At 23.7% G+C, this 19,440-nt stretch overlaps 3 protein-coding genes across 3 annotated transcripts; 2 read left to right on the top strand and 1 right to left on the bottom strand.

Moving 5' to 3' along the window:
• Positions 1 to 585: 585 nt before the first annotated feature.
• On the top strand, positions 586 to 1,084 carry Bm17794 (Uncharacterized protein; the record flags this gene model as incomplete). Its single annotated transcript, XM_043082285.1, has 3 exons — positions 586 to 651; positions 783 to 879; positions 1,029 to 1,084. The coding sequence occupies 3 exons, from the start codon at positions 586 to 588 to the stop codon at positions 1,082 to 1,084; spliced, it is 219 nt and encodes a 72-aa protein (XP_042938219.1).
• A 4,193-nt stretch (positions 1,085 to 5,277) lies between these two features.
• On the bottom strand, positions 5,278 to 10,305 carry Bm5505 (Gamma-glutamyltranspeptidase family protein; the record flags this gene model as incomplete). Its single annotated transcript, XM_043082284.1, has 14 exons — positions 5,278 to 5,436; positions 5,533 to 5,703; positions 5,803 to 5,915; positions 6,324 to 6,397; positions 6,553 to 6,635; positions 6,962 to 7,095; positions 7,355 to 7,462; positions 7,617 to 7,772; positions 8,142 to 8,308; positions 8,660 to 8,858; positions 9,056 to 9,153; positions 9,430 to 9,552; positions 9,976 to 10,091; positions 10,234 to 10,305. The coding sequence occupies 14 exons, from the start codon at positions 10,303 to 10,305 to the stop codon at positions 5,278 to 5,280; spliced, it is 1,773 nt and encodes a 590-aa protein (XP_042938218.1).
• Positions 10,306 to 15,044: 4,739 nt separating this feature from the next.
• On the top strand, positions 15,045 to 18,286 carry Bma-xbx-1 (dynein 2 light intermediate chain, putative; the record flags this gene model as incomplete). The annotated part of the gene is made up of 11 exons (XM_043082283.1): positions 15,045 to 15,147; positions 15,389 to 15,444; positions 15,815 to 15,913; positions 16,130 to 16,218; positions 16,478 to 16,619; positions 17,043 to 17,111; positions 17,193 to 17,270; positions 17,488 to 17,631; positions 17,816 to 17,920; positions 18,026 to 18,115; positions 18,188 to 18,286. 11 exons carry the CDS (start codon positions 15,045 to 15,047, stop codon positions 18,284 to 18,286), a joined length of 1,074 nt encoding a protein of 357 aa, XP_042938217.1.
• Between the last annotated feature and the right edge of the window lie 1,154 nt (positions 18,287 to 19,440).

Below are 19,440 nucleotides of genomic sequence, written 5' to 3'. Positions count from 1 at the left end.
CCCTCTCTCATTCTTCCTTTGTTATGCAAATTTTTACTCATTTTGTTGTCATTTTATTATCGAAATATGAAAAGAAAAGTAATTGTGACAATTAAATAGTATGAAGAATGCGTCATACGGTGGTTTTATTATTTTTTCTGCAATTATTGCTATGCATGCAGTTGCATTTATGTCAAACAGTGCGAAGTACTGCACCGCAAATTATCGATCATTTCCCTGCAAGAGATTAGCATTATTTGTTTATTAAATTTATAATTATTAGCTAGTAATAGCTAATTAGGTTAATTTTAATCATATGTTGACTAAATTTATATTACTAATTAGCTAATTAGGTAAATAGTTCCAATTTAACAATTTGTGACATACATTTAATCATATGTTAATTAAATTTATAATACCATTTGGTTAATTAGGTAAATAATTCAAATTTTTCAACTCACAACATACATTTAATCATAAAAAATAAAATTGCAAACAAACAAACAAACAAATTGTTTACTTTACTTTTTTCAAAATGCATAAATGATAAATTCATCTATGTGTTAAATGTATGAAATAAAATTTAAAATTTTAGGATCATTTGCGATGCCAGATTGTTGTGAAGCACCATGGAGTTTTGATTCAGATACTGGACAATGTATTTTGAATATGGTATATTTGTAATTTATTTTTTTTTTAATTTAAATTAGATAAGAATTAGAATCAATAATTGTTTTACATTTATTATTTTAAATGATAAAATTAATTAATTAATTAAGTTGGTTGAAATTGATTAATTAAAGATGGCACAAGGTGTAAGAAATCAAGATATGCCATTATTATGTACAGCACTTGGTTTTGAACTTGATGGACACAAATGTATCAGATATGTTCGATTATGTATGTTAATTTATTACTAATTAATTTAATTATTATTATATAATTTTTGTTTAATTAATTAAAATAATTTTTGTAAATAATAGTGAAATTTCAAATTAGACGAGTAGCCTTATCAGCTAATTAAAAATTATTTGATAAATAATTTTCAGCATACAAATATGAGACACCGATTGATAAAGAAATGAATTCAATAACAATGGAATGAATTCAATGCATTTATTTTCAACTCAATTTGTCAACTCAATTCTTATCATAAATTTTTTAATTTAATTTAGCTGAATTGATAAGCATTTATAATTAATTGTTCATTGATATGGTTGCTTGATTAAATTCATTTTATAATGAATAAACTCATTTATCGTCAATAAACTTTTAAATCTTTAATTGAATTTATAAAATTAAATTATTGTAAAACTTAAATAATTAAATTAATGATAATCTCATTTACATTAAAATAATTAAACTAATGATTGATCTTTCTGCTAATTACTGGATTTTTCTTAGATCATTGTATCAATCAATGCTTAATCAATATTATTTTATTATATTTAATATTATTTATATTATTTAATTAATTTTAAAAATAGTATATTATTTTTTTTAAAAAAAAGAAGAAAAAGAAAAATTCACTTATTTGTATTAATGAATTTAAAATTTTTTTTTTTTTTGCTTTATAACTTGAAAATATTTTTTTGAAATTTGCAAAAATATATTCGCAAAATATTTCAAACATTTTTTTCTTTTCTAATAATTATTTAAAAATATCTTTTCTGAAATGCTTAATACTAAAAAAAAAAAAGGAAATTAATTTAGTTCAAATCCGAACTGTGTACGGAACTTTTGTTATTTTCTCGAAATTTTACGCAGTTAATAAACTTAATACTTACCTAATAAGCATTTTGTTAAATGATTAATAACTTAGTGGCCGAATTTATATTATTAAAATTTCGATTTTTAATCTAAATTTATACCACTAAAAAGTTCAGTTATAGTTTTTATTTTAATTAGCAAAACTAATTAATTAATTACTACAAAAGTCATTGACATTATCATAACAGCTAATAGTAGAGTTAAATTAATGCTATTAAAATACAATATAGGAAATATTAAATTTACCTATGAAATTTGTTGATCATTTAGTGATAACGACAATAGTGATTAGTTGATAAGATAAATTGTGAATTTGAATAAACTTCTTGCAATACTGCGTTACTTATCATTGATCAAAACAGTAATTACTTATGTACTGTATTATATTTATAACGATTTGCATAAAAATAAAAACTTAAAAAAAAATATATAAAAATCTGATTATAAGCATTTGAAAATCTATCATTTCAATTTTCAATTTTTATTTTTCATTTACAATCAGTGCGTTTATTTTCCAATTCACATAGGTCAATATGAATTGAAATGATTTATACTTAATTTAAGTTGATCAAATAGAATCAAATTAGTGCTAATTAAATTTAAATTAACCCATCCAATTCTGCTTGCAATTTCTTCATTTCATGGCAATAATTGAACTGATAAGAGTTTATATGTATTATTAGTGATATCGCTATGATAACTATGTATAGACTTGTTAGCAAAATTATGGATGAATTGAAAATAATAATTAACTTCATTTCAATTTTAATGATTATCATGCTTATTTAATATATTATTATTAATTACTGATATTACATTTTAATATATTACTATTAATCACTGATATTTTTTTCTTAATTATACTTATTTAATAACATACTTATTGATAATATAATACTATTAATCACTTATATTCTATTTTATGCATTGCTATTAATCATTGATATTTTTTCTTATACTTATTTAACTTATTACTATTAATCAAACTATTAATTTTTTTATTATTATTAGTTTTTATTATTGATATTACTTTTAATTTTTTAATATTAAAATTCAATTATATTAGTATTACTATTAAATTATTATTAATATTACTATCAATTTTTTTCCTATTTTAATATATTACTATTAAGCGCTGATATTTTATCCTTAATTAATTCATAGATAAACATAGTTGTTTTGTTTAATTTTTAATCGTTGTTTAATTATTATTTTGTATTAAAACGATATTTTCCTATACGGACACTACCTTTTGTCACGGGCGTGTAAAGCTTTACGTACCCGTGATGAAACTGCTGAGAGAACGTGTTGTAAATATATTTGCCCACAGGTAGCATAGACTTATTAGATTAAGGGCAACACATTCTAAAAAAGGATCAAAAACAGGTGAAACTTGTTAGCTTTGCAAATTTCAAACAAAGCTATGATCTGAGGATTTTATTGGCAAATTAACTTTGGGTGTAAATAATTGGGGACAGTTCCGCACATACTGCGACAGATCATAGATCATAGCTAAAAAAGCCTTTGAGCGGATCCTAAAGATCTACCTGCTTTCATGAAGTCATTTAGCGACAGGTAAGTGAGTGACAAATTTGCAAGTGAACGGTAGTGCACTTATAAGGTATGCTGAAGACGATTTACAGTTTCAATTGCTTAAGAGTGAATCCGGAATTGACAAAGTTAGCAGTCATATCCGGTCAGAATTCTGAATTAACTAACCTTACCAAAGGATAGCACTATTTATTCAATGTGGAGTGAGCCTAGAAAGTTCAAAAGTTCATTTTTTGTTTAAATCAAAAATTTATCGAAATGCTCTCCGGTTGGCTAATCATAAATGAATGAATAGCTTTAATTGTAATTAAACAAAAAAAAAAAGAACCAAACAAAAGTGCAACAAAAATTTAAATTAATTTTTTTTTTTGCATGTTCAAATATCCGAATTATATTTGGCATTACGGATAGTGGACATTCCGGTTATATCGTTTTGCTCTAATTATTCATGAACGATTGTCACCATTCAACACTGACATTACTATTCCTAATAATAAAACATGTAAAAAAGAAAAGTCACAACGAAAATGAGGTCAACTGTACATTCTTTTAATCAGATAAATCAGATGATCAAATATTTTTCCAATCAGGAATTTGCATCATTTAACGATCAAAAATTTAACCGCCAATAAATTTTTGTCAACTTGCTAATAGATGATTTCGATTGGATTATTTTGATATGTTTTCCGCTGTAATTCTTTTTCAACAAATACTTCAAATTGATCTTGAAAAAAAAAAAGGGAAAACAAATTCTGCAGTAATCATCATCCGGAAAACCGGAAAATTCATAATCCTTAATGACTTCAATAACAGTAAACAAAATAAGAAAGAATTTTGAAGCCTGGGATGGAGTACTAGGCTATAGGCTGGCTACAGTCACAAAGGTTATTTCAATTTTAGAATGATCTGAGCTTATCATCGATTTAAATCTTAGCGCCTGATCGATCACAAAAGGCGCAATTTATGATATTTGTCATACCTGAGTGATGCTCTTGGTGCAAAAAGAGGTAACAATCCAGGGAAGAGACTCAAAATTTAAAAACTTTGAAGTTAAAGACAATTTCTAGGCTAATTTTCAAATTATTTCATAAATTCCTCCCTCGCACGAAACAGAAAAATTCAGCAGTCTTTCGCAAATTTTTGGAATTTAAAATAATTCAAATGAACTGTTATCGAAGAAGTGAATTTTCTTATCAAACACACCTTGCTAAATCTTATTTGTTTTGCAAGAACACGTACGTAAAATTTGTGACACGTGAAGAAAGATAACGTATTTCGGTCTACCAATGTGACATTGTGACCTTCTGTGATATCTGCTTGCAATAGCACTTGTTTACCTTATTTTACCCTTACGCTGATCTCTCCAATTATTAAATATTAAATTTGGATTAATTTATGATGCAAAGTTATAAATGAATTATTAAGATAATATTATTTAACTTAAATGAATAATAATTCAATATTTTTGTGCTATTAATATATATAAGGAAATTTTTAATTTTTAAGAAATATAAGCTAAAAATAGAAATCTTTTTTGAAAATAAAAAAAAAATAAAGAAATGAAAATAGAAATTTTATTCAAATCTTTCCATTTTTTATTTTTTTGTATTTGTTAAGAAAGCAAATAATAGAAGAGAAAGTATTAATTTTTCATATATTTCTTAGACATATGTATGGTAGTAGTAAAACAAATGAAACCCATTAAAAAATACAATAAAATTTGAAAAAAATATAAAACAAAAATTATTTTTAAAGAAATTTTTTCTTTCATTTTATCTTTTCAAAATTTTCACATTATTATAGATTCAAACTGCTTTACACCTATTGTAAACTTTTTTTTTTTTAGTAAATAAGGATTAAAATTTAGATTTTTTTCAATAAATAAACATCAAAATTGTAATACTAAAATAAATGAATAAATTTTAATATACGATAAATTTAGAGGATAATTATATATGAATTGAAAAAATTTTATTGCTAATATCCTCCAGGATGCATATCACTTTGGCGCCTATAGTCACCATTGGCGTAAATTGTTCCATCCTCATCAACAACAATTCCTTGAGCTATACCTTCAAAACCAGTGGTTTTATTGAATTTTTGTCCAAAAATTTGCGTCAAATCATCCATCAATTCCTTAAATAATTTAATAAATGTTATTAATAAAAATGATTGATTAATTAAATAATTAATTAACCTGTAAATATCATTATTTATAAAATGATAGCAAACCTTAGGTACAGTTTGTTCAAATTGAGTAATATCTGGCGTAAATTGATTGTGTAATGTTGGCGCATCAATTGCTTCTTTTATTGTTTCATTGAAAAATAATACTCGAATAATAGGTTTAGCTAAAGCAGAAATTATTTTTGAACCACCAGATGCACCAGCTACCATTACAATCTAAAATTATTACAAGCATTTTAATTCAACAAATTAATTTATAGCATTTAAATTTTTAAATTAATGATGAAAAAAAAAAAAAGATGAGAAAATGCTAACTTTTCCAGTTTTAGTATTATAAACAATCATTGGACTCATACTACTCATTGGTTTCTTGCCCGGTTCAATAAAATTACTTTCCGATGGTGCAAATCCGAAACCATTAGCCATTCCTCAAAAAAAAAAAAAATTATTATAATTTTTTTTTAACTTTTCAAATTGTTAGCTTGAAATAAGCATACACCGATAATTAATTAGATATGATATTTTTTTGAGTTCAGTTGAAATTATTTTTGCTTACAATTTTACATAAATAATTTTTAATTAAACTATTAGTTTAGATTAAGCTAGTTGACTTTAATGATTAGTGGTACATTTTAAAAAGTATTATCAAATGTAATAATTAACGATTGAATGAATATTTATTGTTGTTTCATTCTGTTTAAAATTTACAATTATAATTTCTAGTATAAGTGTAAGTATATAACTTTAACTTTAAGTATATAACTTTAGTACAGAAATATTCAGTATAAGTTGTTAACTCATACAATAAGTGAAAAAAAAATGAAATTATTTATTACCTGGCGTAGAAAAATCATCCATTTCATCATTAAAAACAACACCCAAATCAACAGATTGCACTACTGCGCCAAACCTATAATAACTCTTACTTCTACCTTAGCAACAATTTATGAAAAAAACAAAAAACAAAATTTAATAATTATTTTGAAATAATAAATTAAGCAATGTAAACATTTGTATAATTGATAATTAAATTTAAAATATTATTTGAAAGATAATATTATTTACCATCGATTAACAGTACTTGTACTTGATACACCATTACCCATAGAATCTAATACCGAAACATGTGATGTACCATGATCATTTAGCTAAAATTTTTATTTATTTAAAATTTACTTTTTTTTTTTTTTAATATTAAAAAGAAAATATCGAAAAAAAAATAGTAATAATAAAGTTATCAGTATAACTACAGTGATAATATTAGCTAAAAAATGACTTATTAATTACAATTATGTAAATTTCAAGATCAGTTCAATAACATTTACTATCAGGAAAGAAATGATTTTAAATGAATATTTAAGATCAAAATTAGTACTGATAAGATTAAAATGACAATTTTACGATATCAGAATAAGCTCAAATTTTTGTTTTCACATTTTATGACCCTAATTAACCTAATTAATTCATTTCCTACCTGTTTCTGAAGCTCACCATAGTATTCTGTTGGTTGTGTTTTATTGCGCATTCTCGAGAATATCCAATCTGTGTATGCTTTTGTTGTCATATTCTTTGCAAGCTCTTTAGCTTCTTCCACAAAAGCTTCATCACCTAATAAAAAATGAATAACAAACTAAAAATAAAAACAAAAAAAAAAAAGAAAAAAAAATGAAGAATTTAGAATTACAGGAATTAAACGTTTCTTACACTGGTCATTTGGTCACTTTTTCACATTTCCATCCGTTCCAGAACGATAAAAATTTACGAAATGAATATTTTATACAGTAATACAATTTGATAAATATGTTAAATAATAAATGAAATTTTCTAAAAAATACTCATCAAAATTATATTAAGCTAATTAACTCACCCATAAGTGTTCGTTGCGCATATGCAAATTTTTGCGCCTCCAAAAGTCGATGATAAAAGAGTGGATCACGTTTTAATACCTCTTTGCTTGTTTTAGGTCCATAAAAGCCTAAAAAAAAAAATTTAACAATTGGTCAAAACTTAAAATAGCAATTTTTCATTTAACCGGAACCGGAAATTATCATTGAATTAGTAGCATAAATAAAAATTTCCCTAAATTCTTGACAAATAAACAATAATTTAAGAAAAAAAAAAGAACTGACGAGCCATAAGTGATATGATTAGCTGAGTAACAGCAAATGAGGAAGGTGGTGGTGGACCACACATTGCTAGATCACCTGAGAAGTGATCATTGATCAATGGTTCCTCATGTACTGTTGGCTTAAATTGCGCGAAATCATCCAGCGTAATAATTCCACCTAAATTAGTCTTGAAATTTTGTTAATAATTTGAAATGATAATAATAATATAAAATGTATTTCAATACTGAATGCTAATTAGTTTATCTCAAAAATGTTTTCAATCAAAATAGAATAATAAATAATAATTAATATAATCATAATAACAAAATAAAAAAATAAAGTTTAATTTAATTAAATTTTATATAAATAAAAAAAGAACTAAAATAAAGTTCAATTTAATTAAATAATGTTAAAAATTTATTTTCATATTATTTTTATTGATATATCATTTTGTACTTATTTCTTCCTTATTTTTTTTTTAGTTGAACTTATTTTAATAAACAATTTTATAAAATGAAAAAAAAATTTTTTTTTTAACAAACTAACCATTATTTTCAATTTCTTTGACCAATGCTTTAGCTATATCACCACGATAGAAAAGTTCCACTGGATCAGAACTAAGTGCAAGCTTTTCTAATGTATTACCTAATTCAGGTCGTTTGATAATATCACCAGCAACAAATACTTTATCAGTAGCATTATTAATCCAACTTCTATAATTAAATTGAGTGGGAAAAAGAAAGAAATTTTATGATATACCATTTTCATAACTTTTAATTTTATCATTTAAATGATATATCATTTTGATAATTTTTAATTCTATTATTTAATTTTATTATTCAAATCATACATCATTTTGTTACTTTTTATTTTTATCATTAAACAATATATCATTCTGTTAATTTTCAATTTTATCATTCAAATGATATATCGCCCTGATAATTTTTAATTTTATCATTTAAACGATATATCACTTTGATAAATTTCAATTTTTTCATTCAAATGATATATTATTTCGATAATTTTCAATTTTATCATTTAAATGATTTATAAAATTAACTCACTTCATAGAAGGTAATGTCCTAAAATGTTTCTCTTTAACACCAAGGACATATCCAAGATACTTTGACACAGGTACCCCATACCGACATAAATCAATGGATGGTTTTATCAGATCGTACCATGATATCTTACCACTACCAAAGCGTTTAAATGCAAGCCAATAACCAGCAATTTCACCTGGTGTTGCTATAGCACGAAAACCTTCAAATTAATCATTTAAAATGATATCAGAAATTAAAATCACTTAAATGACCTAATATTTGTTTTTCAATAAAAAAAAACAATGTTAAAATTTTTTTTTCCAGCAATTTCACCTGGTGTTAAAAACCTTCAAATTAATCATTTAAAATGATATCAGAAATCTAATATATACTTTTCAAAATTTTAAAAATTTTTACCATATTTAGAACCAAATTCATCATTAATAAACATATCTCGAGAAGCATTCTTAGGTGCTGTTTCTCTAGCATCAATAACAGTACATTTTGCTTCACTTCTAAAACAAAAAAAGAAAAAATTGATTGTTCATTTCTTTTTTTGCATTTTAATTTCATTTTTTAACTATAAATAATTAAAAAGATTTTTATGATAAATAATTTTTAGATTTTTACTAATTAAAAATTATTTTGAAAGCATAAATTTTTAAACTATTCAGAAATAGCTTGTTCAATATTGCTAAGCTAATTCAATATTAATCAAAAAATATCTCATTAAATTGTTTTTTTTTTTTTAAATTTTTTTTTTTTTTTAAAATGATACTTTGAATTTATACCTATTATATAAAGTCATAATAAAACCACCACCAATTCCACTACTTTGAGGATTAGTAATACCAAGGCAAAACATTGAAGCAATCGATGCATCAATTGCATTACCACCTCTGATCAAAATATTTCTGCAACAAATATAATAAATATATTTTCTAAAAGTTTCAAAATTATTGAAAAAAAGTTAAAAAAAGATTTTTTTTTCAATGAATTTTTAAATTTTTAAAATTTACCGTTAGTATTTAATTAAAACATAATTTAACAAAATTAAAATTTTTTTCTTAATTTAATTTGCAAGAACTCAATTTATTAAAAAATTGTAACGGTTTTCCATAATGATTCATATTTAAATTTGAAATTGAGATTAATTTCAAACTCAAATTTATTTTGATTTATAGTTTTTTATAACATTCAATTTTTGTTTGTTTTTGTTTTATAGCTATTGTTTGATTATTAATGAAATTAAAAAATTTTTTTTTCTGAAAAATTTCGCATTACATTAATTATAATATAATAATTAAATGTAATTAATTAATTAGTTAATTAATTACCTGCCAATTTCACTGCATAAACCATGATCACAGGTAACTGCTGCATTTATATACTTTCCCAAATAACTATCAGAAGGTGGTGGCCATAAATATTCCTTATGTAATTGCCCTTCATCCTAAAATCATTATTGCTTTATTAAGAATTAAAAATAAATAAAATTATGCAGCAATAATAAATAAAATTATCAATTTAAATTATCTTTGAAAATTATTAAAGTGAATACTATTTAATAAAAGAAATTAAAATTAAATACTTACCATTTTTTGAAAGGCATGAATTAATTCAGTGAGAAAATTCACTATAATAAATAACCTAAGTAACATTATCATAACAATTATGCAATATCTGCAAAAGAAATTACAAATATTTAAAAAATATTTTTTAAAATACTATTTCAAATTAGCGATTAATTAATAATAAATACATTGAAATTGCTTTTACAGACTAAATTTTTTTTTTTTTTTTTTGAAAATAAATTATAACTTTTAGAAATATCTTATATTAAAGATATTTTGCGATTTTTTAAATTATTATTATTATTTCATATTAAAATAGCAAATGAACTAGTGAATATGATGAACTACAAAAAGGAAATGTTGTTTTGGTGACAAATTTCAACTAAAATTTTGAAATGTTAGAAAAAATTCATTGATGATGCAACTAAAACGATAACAAAGAAATGTTGTGCTCAGACATTGATTGTTACGCTGACATTTAACAATTTTTTCAAATTGTTCAATTGAAACTATTTGAAAAAGGAACAAAAACTGAAGAAGTGCATGCATGCTGCATGCTGCACATGTGTTTATAGATGGCAATAAATAAACATATATGCATGTGCATGCAAGCATGCAAGTATGCAAGCGATCATTCTCTTGCAAACATAATCATTGATGAACAAATACACTGCAAAAATGATTGTTTAATGATCTATGAGATATTAATAAACAATGATTAGTAATAATTATAAATAGTAATAATAATAATAATAATAACAATAATAATAATATTAATGATAATAATAATAACGATATTGATAATAATAATAATAAAAATAATAGTAATGATAATAATAATGACAATAACAATTATGATAATTATAATGATAATAATAACAAGAACAATATTAATAATGATAATAATAATAATAATGACAATAATAACAAAAATAACAATAATAGCAATAATAATAACAATTGCATATGAATTTGAAAAGTGATGACAAGAAAAATAAAACGAAGTTTAGTTTAATAAAAGGCAATGGTAATTAATCTATTATTAGAAAGTTTCATATAAAATTAATTTAACAATAATTTACTGATATGAATTTAATCAGATCAGTTATAATATCTATTTCTACTGATCTATCTATCCATGTTTGCATTTATCATTGTGATAACCTTAAAATCATGTGATTTTTACGGAAATTTTTTGTTTAGTTTGTTGTTAGATAGATATTATCATTCGAATGTTGTTGATTTGTTAGGAAAATTGCATTTAGTTTACTGATGAAAAGATAAAATTATTTGTAATCATTTTATGATCGCTCTCCTTTTAATACCTTTTTGGAAAAATTTCTTTAATTCTATTTCTATTTTATCAATAGTAGTAGTAATGAGAGAGAAATAAAATTTTCTTTTTATCATAATCAAATAGTTTAACTTAATAAGTAAATTATATTTTATTATTTTAATGAATTATTTGAACTAAAAATAAAATGAACAAATCATCTAACATTGATTAAAAAGAAAAAGAAACAAAGAGAAGTATTAAAAGATATTATTTAAGAAGGAATGATTGCAAATTTGATGGACATTGATCTCGAAAATTTTACATAAAATCGAGAATTTACTGCAATATGCTCGAGAATTAGTGCAGGAAATTAATAATAGAAAAATGATTCATAGCTAAATTTTAAAGTTTTTATTAAGAAATATTGCTGAATTTCAAAGCTTTCTTTTAGTTTCGACAAGATCAGAAATCATAGCTAATGGTATGAATGAGTAATTAAATTGAACATTTAACAGTGAAAAATATTGAGGAGAGGAAGACTGGAAATGAGAAATGACAAATAACATACGACAAAATGTTGAGTTGACATTAACAGAATTAGTGAATGTTAAAAATAATAAACTAATTGAAACTGACATAATAAGCGAATATTTGACTAAAAAATTCAAATAAATTTGATCATAATTTTGTCAACACGCTGAGATAATAATATTCACAAAAACAAGTAATGACAACGGATATATTTGACATTTAAAATAAGATAAATGTTAAATAATTAAATGAGAGAAAAGAAAGGGAATAGAAGAGAAAGAGAGAGAGAGAGAGAGAGAAACATATGAAGAAACCAGTTTAATAGAGAGACAAATCGACTTATAATGATCTTTTAAAAATTTCTTCTAAAATTGATAATTTTATTGAGAAAGAAAATATGCAACTATATTATGTTGCAGATTGCGCATTATATTACATTTGCGCAGTGATTAATCATCAATTGATAGTTATTAATTAATAATTAATTTAATTTCTCATTAATTAATTTCACAATAAAATTATCAAATTTTTGATTAAGAAATTAATCAATTTTAAGTGCATTAATTATGGATGAAAAAAAAATTGAAATTTGTATTTTTTATCATTGCCATATAAAGTTCATATAAAACTATTAATTGTAAAGTAGAGCAGAATCATTCGAGATCATTCGAGATGAATGACCCATTTGTTGGAATGATTTTCAGTTAATTTTTATTAAGCAAAAATAAACTAATTTATCCATCATTTAAGACTTAAATTTCTTATTTTAATTATTTTAAAATTTAATAATTAATATAAACATTAGCATTATAATTTTATTATAAATTACAATTACTATTAAGTAATTTCTCACCAAAAGTATTCCTAAAGTATTAAATGAAAGTTTTACTTTATTTTCACTGTTAGTATTAACAAAAGAATAATAAAGGATGTGATAATAATTCAATGATCATAATTCATCGTTATCATTTCTATTCGTTCTAGTTTATTTCAACTGTTACTGTATTAACAAAGAAATAATGATAAGGACGATTGTGATAATAATCAAACGATCTTATCAATCTTTATCATTTCTATGACTTCTAATTTCTTTCAATAATATCCGATTAGTGATAAAATTTTTGTTCAAAATTGTTGTTTATTATTACAATTAATGTTTGATTATTTCAAAGCACACAAAAAAAGAGAGAAATCACATTCCTTTTTTTTTTTTGGATAATATATTTTTCGATAACTAAATATTTTCATTTTTTTTTTTTATTTTTTGTAAAACTAGATTTTATGATAGTACGTAGATATTGAAGAATATACTTTTATTTCAATATCTAAAATTTTTTCTCCATAAATTTACATTTCTCAATTTAGAATCTTTCTGAAATAAATTAACACTAAGAGGTAAAATTTTGCAAAATTAAAAAAAAATAAAAAAAGCAGAGAAGGCTCGTAAATCATTTTCAAAAAAAAAAAAATGAAGTGATGAAAATTGAATAATTGAAATACATATACAAACATTTGAAGCTTTTATTTTACTATCTAAGAAACAGAAAAAAAAAAAAGAGAAAACGACCGGATTTCAATTGTTTGCACAGTACAAAAGTATCATTTGAACAGAAAAAAAAAACCATTAAATTAAATATTTACAAAATGGAAATTTCATTTCATTTAAAAAAAAAAAAATTCTACAAACTAAAATGATTGTTGTTTTCAAATATTTCTAGCAGTAAACAAATAATGATAGTATGTAAATAGTCCGTCAATATCAATGTTAGAATTTGTTAGTGTTATGATTGACATTATGAACTGAGGAGTCATTGAACTGGTCTTCATTGCATTCATTAATCAGTGAGAATATTTTCAATCAACATTTCAAATAGAACAAAATTACAAAGTTATATAATTGTGTAATACGAAAAAAAAAATAGAATTGAAATTAATTAAAAAGCACACAATTTTATTTTATTTTATTGATTAAATAAATTATTCCATTAAGACAAATTTGATCATTTATATTTGGTTATTTTAGTTTAAATTTTGATCCTTAATTTGTAAAAAAGAAAATGAATTCAATATAATTTTAATCAGTGATATGAAAATAATGGCCAAAGCCCATCAATGTAAACTATCGAATGGTTAATACATTTGATCCACTTGATAATTAAGACATGTCCATTTTGTCTTATCATCATTTTCTGATGATATCACCATTTCCTGAGACAATTCAAGTTACGAACTCCGTGAAACGTGAAAACAGTGTTACATTGACGGAATGCTTGTCAAAGTTTAGCATAAGTGAAATATCCGATACAACCATCGGGCAAACACAATGGCTAATATCTCAAGGGACAATGTCTTTGTACAATGACTCCGTCAAATTGATCATCGCGTCAGTGACCTAACGATACCGATGACAACTTTGTAAACCTGAAGTTAAGAAACAATTAGCGAGAAGCGTATCACTGTGCAACAATGATACTTTGTTGTGTTACTTGTTTTGATCGGAATGAAATTTGTTCGTCCTCGCGCAAATTTCAGAAAGAATTGAATTTAAATGCATTCTTTCAAACAATAATAAAGAATTTTCTTCGCACATTCACTGTCAATTTTGTGTATTTTTTAAATCATATTTAATAAACAAGTTTACAAATAGCATAGATTTATACTTGTAATTATCAATTTTAATTCATATAACTGAGATTTGTTCAATTGCAATTGAAATATTTCACTGCCACACATTATTTCTCGCATATCATCTCAATTCATAATTGTTTATCTCAAAAATATATTTTATATTCGAAATTAACATAAAAATAAGGGCATAAAGAGTTTATCGAATGAAAATTTACAATTGATATAACCATGGCAACGTGAATGCCATAATTTCTCATTGTTAAATGTATAAGTAAGTGTTAGAGTAAGTTATAGCAATTTGTGAAAACTATAGAAGAAGATAGTAGGATAAATTGTGAGAAGAATTTATAAATATTATAAATTTTATTTTAGATATTCTTCCTACTTGGTATCATTTATGCTCGATATTTGGTCATTAGCACGACAGCAATATTTAGAAGAATGTGAAAAACGAACCGTTCGACAACAAGATGCCATCAATTCATACATCAATCTTATTGGTATTTTTTTTTTCTGTTTTTCTTGATTTGAATTAGATAATAGTATTTTTTCTTCTTAGCATTAAAACTATTAATTGAGCTAATGGTTAATTTTTAAGTTAGCTTAGAAAATAAGTAATGAAATTAAAAAGTTTTGTTGCTATGCTTATATTGTTAATATTTTGTCTATGTAATATTATCCAATTTATTTCAATGACTTTTTTTTTGATCTTTTAAAAATTTATAATTCATTTCTTTTCAGGAAGCGATTTACAAACGAGCGATACTCGTTTAATTATTTGTGGAAGTAGAAATTGTGTAAGTTTTTCGAACATATCAATTGTATTTGTAAGGGAAAAGTTTTATTTCTTAATTCATTTAGAATTATAATACAAACAGAAAAAAAAAAAAGAAAAATTTGTGAGGAAAAAATAAAGATAAAATAATTTATTTGAGATTGATAACGAAAATATTTATCTGATAAGTTGATAAGGAAAAATTCTATAAATGGATTTTTTTTCACTTCTTTTTTCCAAGGACTATTATTAGGATAATTAAAAAAGAAGATTAAGAAAGGTAAAAAATATTTGAATATAATTAGAATATGAAAAACAAAATATAATTTTTTTTTTTGTTTGTTTTGAATATTTTAATTCTGTATGAAAGTAAAGAAAAGAATATTTTACAGGGAAAGACATCGATGATATTTCGATTTTTGAATCGAAATGAAGACACAAAACCAACCATTGCATTGGAGTATACATACGGACGACGGAATCGAGGTAAGGTATGTGATATAATTTTCTCTCATAGTAACTTTTCTGGTATTTTAATTTTGCTATTTTTGAAAAGCTAACATTTGAGAAATTATTAAGATGTTAATTAATGAATTTTACAAGTTTAGTATGCTATGAATGAAATGTACTACTTCTTATTAGCAAATTAATCTTTTTTTTAGTTTTTTTTTTTGTTAATTGATAATACTAAAATTAAAAAATTACAGATGAAAGATGTTGGAAATATATGGGAATTGGGAGGAGGAACAAATCTTTGTAATCTTCTACAAATACCACTTTCCAGCAATTACATACAGTAAGCAAAAGAATTAAATTATTGAATTTTACATAAAAACGTCCTTCATGGAAGGCAAAAAAAGATTTAAAAATTTTATTAGGTATTATTTTTATTCTTTAATCCAAAATATGAATTTACTTCTACTTCTCTTTTAATTTGCAATGTTTTGTTGTGATTTCACCATAATAATTGTTTGTTTAGTTTTTGAGAATTTTTCCAGTAATATCTCTATTAATATTTAAATATATCTTAATATTCAATTAAATTTCTCCTTCAGTCAGTGCTCACTGATAATTGTTATCGACTTAACGGCACCTTTCGATATGTGGAATACATTTTACACCTTACTTGACAATGCTCGTATAATCATTGATAATGAAATGCAACAATCTGTTAAAAAGTCATCTGATAGTTATAAAGTATTTATGGTTGATAAGAAGGCAGCTTTTAAGGATCATAAGATATGTATTCAGATTCATCTTTTTCTTTTTTTTTTTTTTTTTTTAATTGAAAATTTATTCAAATTGACAAAGATATATTACTGATAAGTAATTACACACGAATTATTATACTTTACCAATTTTTATGAGTTAAAAGATATGCTAACTTTAAGTTTTATGCGCTAGAAAGTAGTTATATAGTTATAAAAAAGGGAAAAAAAAACAAAGAATTTAGAGGGTGTGACATTTAAGTTAACGAAAAAAATGGCAATAGTAAATTTAAAATGTGAATTAGTTTGGTTTTGGTTTGATTTTAACTTTTAAACACAAACTAAACACACTCTAAAGATATATATATATTTCAAAGAAAGCAGTTAAGTTAATATATTGAAATAATTTTAGGATATGGAATATATTGATCCTTTACCGATACCATTAATTTTACTCGGTGCAAAATACGACAAATTTCAGGTTGCTATTGTTTTCTGGTTTTCAAATGAGATGAAATAGTATCATTTATCATAATCAAAATTAAAAAAATTTTGTTTGCAGGATTTTGAGCCTGAACAACGAAAAATTATATGCAAATTTCTTCGTTTTATGGCACATACGAATGGAGCTACTCTTGCAGTACAATTTTATCTACATCGTTTCACAAATTAATTTTAATTTACTTTTGCTACCTATAAACAGAACTGTATATAAGAAGCGCACCTTGATAATACTCACTTTGAAACTAATTACCTTTATACATTTTTTTTTTTTTCATACATTAATGAGAAAACTATATCATTTGATAGCTTTGTAATTCTTTTTTTTTTTCAATAATTTACAATGTATAATGCAGATGTTCAGCAATAAAATGGAGAATTTGATAAGTAAAACTCGAGTTCTTATCAGTAGTGTTGTTTTTGGTACTACAGCTTCAAAAACAATCTGCACTGATCATAACAAGCCATTGTCAGTACCTTGCGGTGCCGATTCACTAATGGTTCATTTAAATGCTTTCATTTTTTAACTTTAAAAAAAAAAGTATAGGATGATATTTTATGCTAAGTTCGTGGTTTATATTAAACTGTCATAATTTAAGCAAGAATTAAGAAAAACTTGTATAAGCAAAAGTTCAGTTTCTTGTCAGTAGTGTTAAAGTTTGAATTAATGAAAAGCATATTTAGGATATTGGAGCACCACCTTTTATCAATTCATCACTATCACTTATTGGTGCAACGAATCCTCGTGATTTGTGGTATGAAGCATATTTGGAGCACTTTCCAAACAAAGTAATCAGATTCTTATTTCTTCGACATTTGAATTCAATTCGTTCTAATTACATCATTAGTAGAGACATTGAGTGATTATTCCTTGTGTAATCAGTATTCTTTGAGGAGAAACATAATGAAAGAGAAGATAATCCGGCTGAAGATGGTCAGCATAAAGAACCGGAAATTGATGAGTTAATTGAACAACGTACCCGGGTATGAAATTTTTACCATCAGGTATGAAACTTTTCCCAGATGATTTTCCCCAATTAATAATTAATATTTTAGGAACTTGAACAATATATACGACATAAAAAGGATCGAGCTGCACTAGAAGGTAGATCAGAACGAATTCTTCGTCAAAATGAAGTTTTTAGAAATTTATAGATAGAGCATTAATGTTAATAAATTGTGAATGAATATGTAATCGATACTAGAATTGTTTACCAAAAATGATGAAAATGATAGTGTAAGCAATTGCTATGCAACTTTTTCCATAAATGATAACTAACATTTTAGTATCATTTGCTGGTCTGCACAGAAAGTTATACTTCTTTGTATAAACAAAATTTGAATCAAAGATAAATGGAAAAAAAAAAAAAGTTAATAAAGCAAAAGGAAGGAATAAAGTAATAAAAAAATGTACCAAAAAGAATATAAATGGAGTATAAAAGGAATACAAAAGGAACACAAATGGATTGACAAATTTATGCTACTATTCAATTACATGAAAAAAAAAAAACGAAAAAAACGAAAAAAAAATCCCATTCATTGATATGAAAGAATACTTCACCGGAATATATGCCTATTTATAAAAAGCAATCTGACAGTTAAAGATTATTGAAAGATTAATTTTCAGAAAATGAGATGTCAATCACTAATCAAATGATTGGTAAGATGATGACTGATTCACCTTTGTAAACTTTTTTTTCAGGTAATTCACGTACAGCAGTTTATTGCTTACTTACATTTGATTAAATGTGCCCATTTAATTTGGAAAATAGATTCAAATATTAACATAGTGAAGCTTAAAATAAGAAATATCAAAATCAAAAATAGATTTATATTGGAATAAATGGAATGAAAATGTATGAAAGTAGAATTTATGTTGTTTATTCAATAAAACATTAAATATTGTAACAGTATCTTTTAAATTCCAATTTTCAATTAATAAATAAGTCACAAATAGTTTCATTGAATAGCAACATTTTGTAAATTCAACAATTCATAAGATTTTAGGACAAAAAAAAATGAAAATGATCTAACGAATGAAACAATTCGAGTAAAAAAAAATCTATACAATATCAACCTTAAAATAGTATTGTCAGTTATCATTAAAAAATATCATTCTTATTAAAGTAAAATTTCATTATCGTTAACATTATATCGTAAATAATAATATCATTATAGAAATAATTCAAATAGAAAGAGACGAAAGAAAAGTTTCGATTAATAAATTCATTGCAATTCATTCTATCATTTTCATTACTTTCATAAATATTACACGAAAAAACACGAAAGTAACAAATAATGTGTGAAGA

This window comes from Brugia malayi (assembly GCF_000002995.4).
Source record: "Brugia malayi strain FR3 genome assembly, contig: Bm_v4_Chr4_scaffold_001, whole genome shotgun sequence".
Taxonomy (NCBI): Eukaryota; Metazoa; Nematoda; class Chromadorea; order Rhabditida; family Onchocercidae; genus Brugia; species Brugia malayi.
The sequence above is the reverse complement of the archived record's forward strand: the minus strand, read 5'-3'. Positions and strand labels throughout refer to the sequence as shown.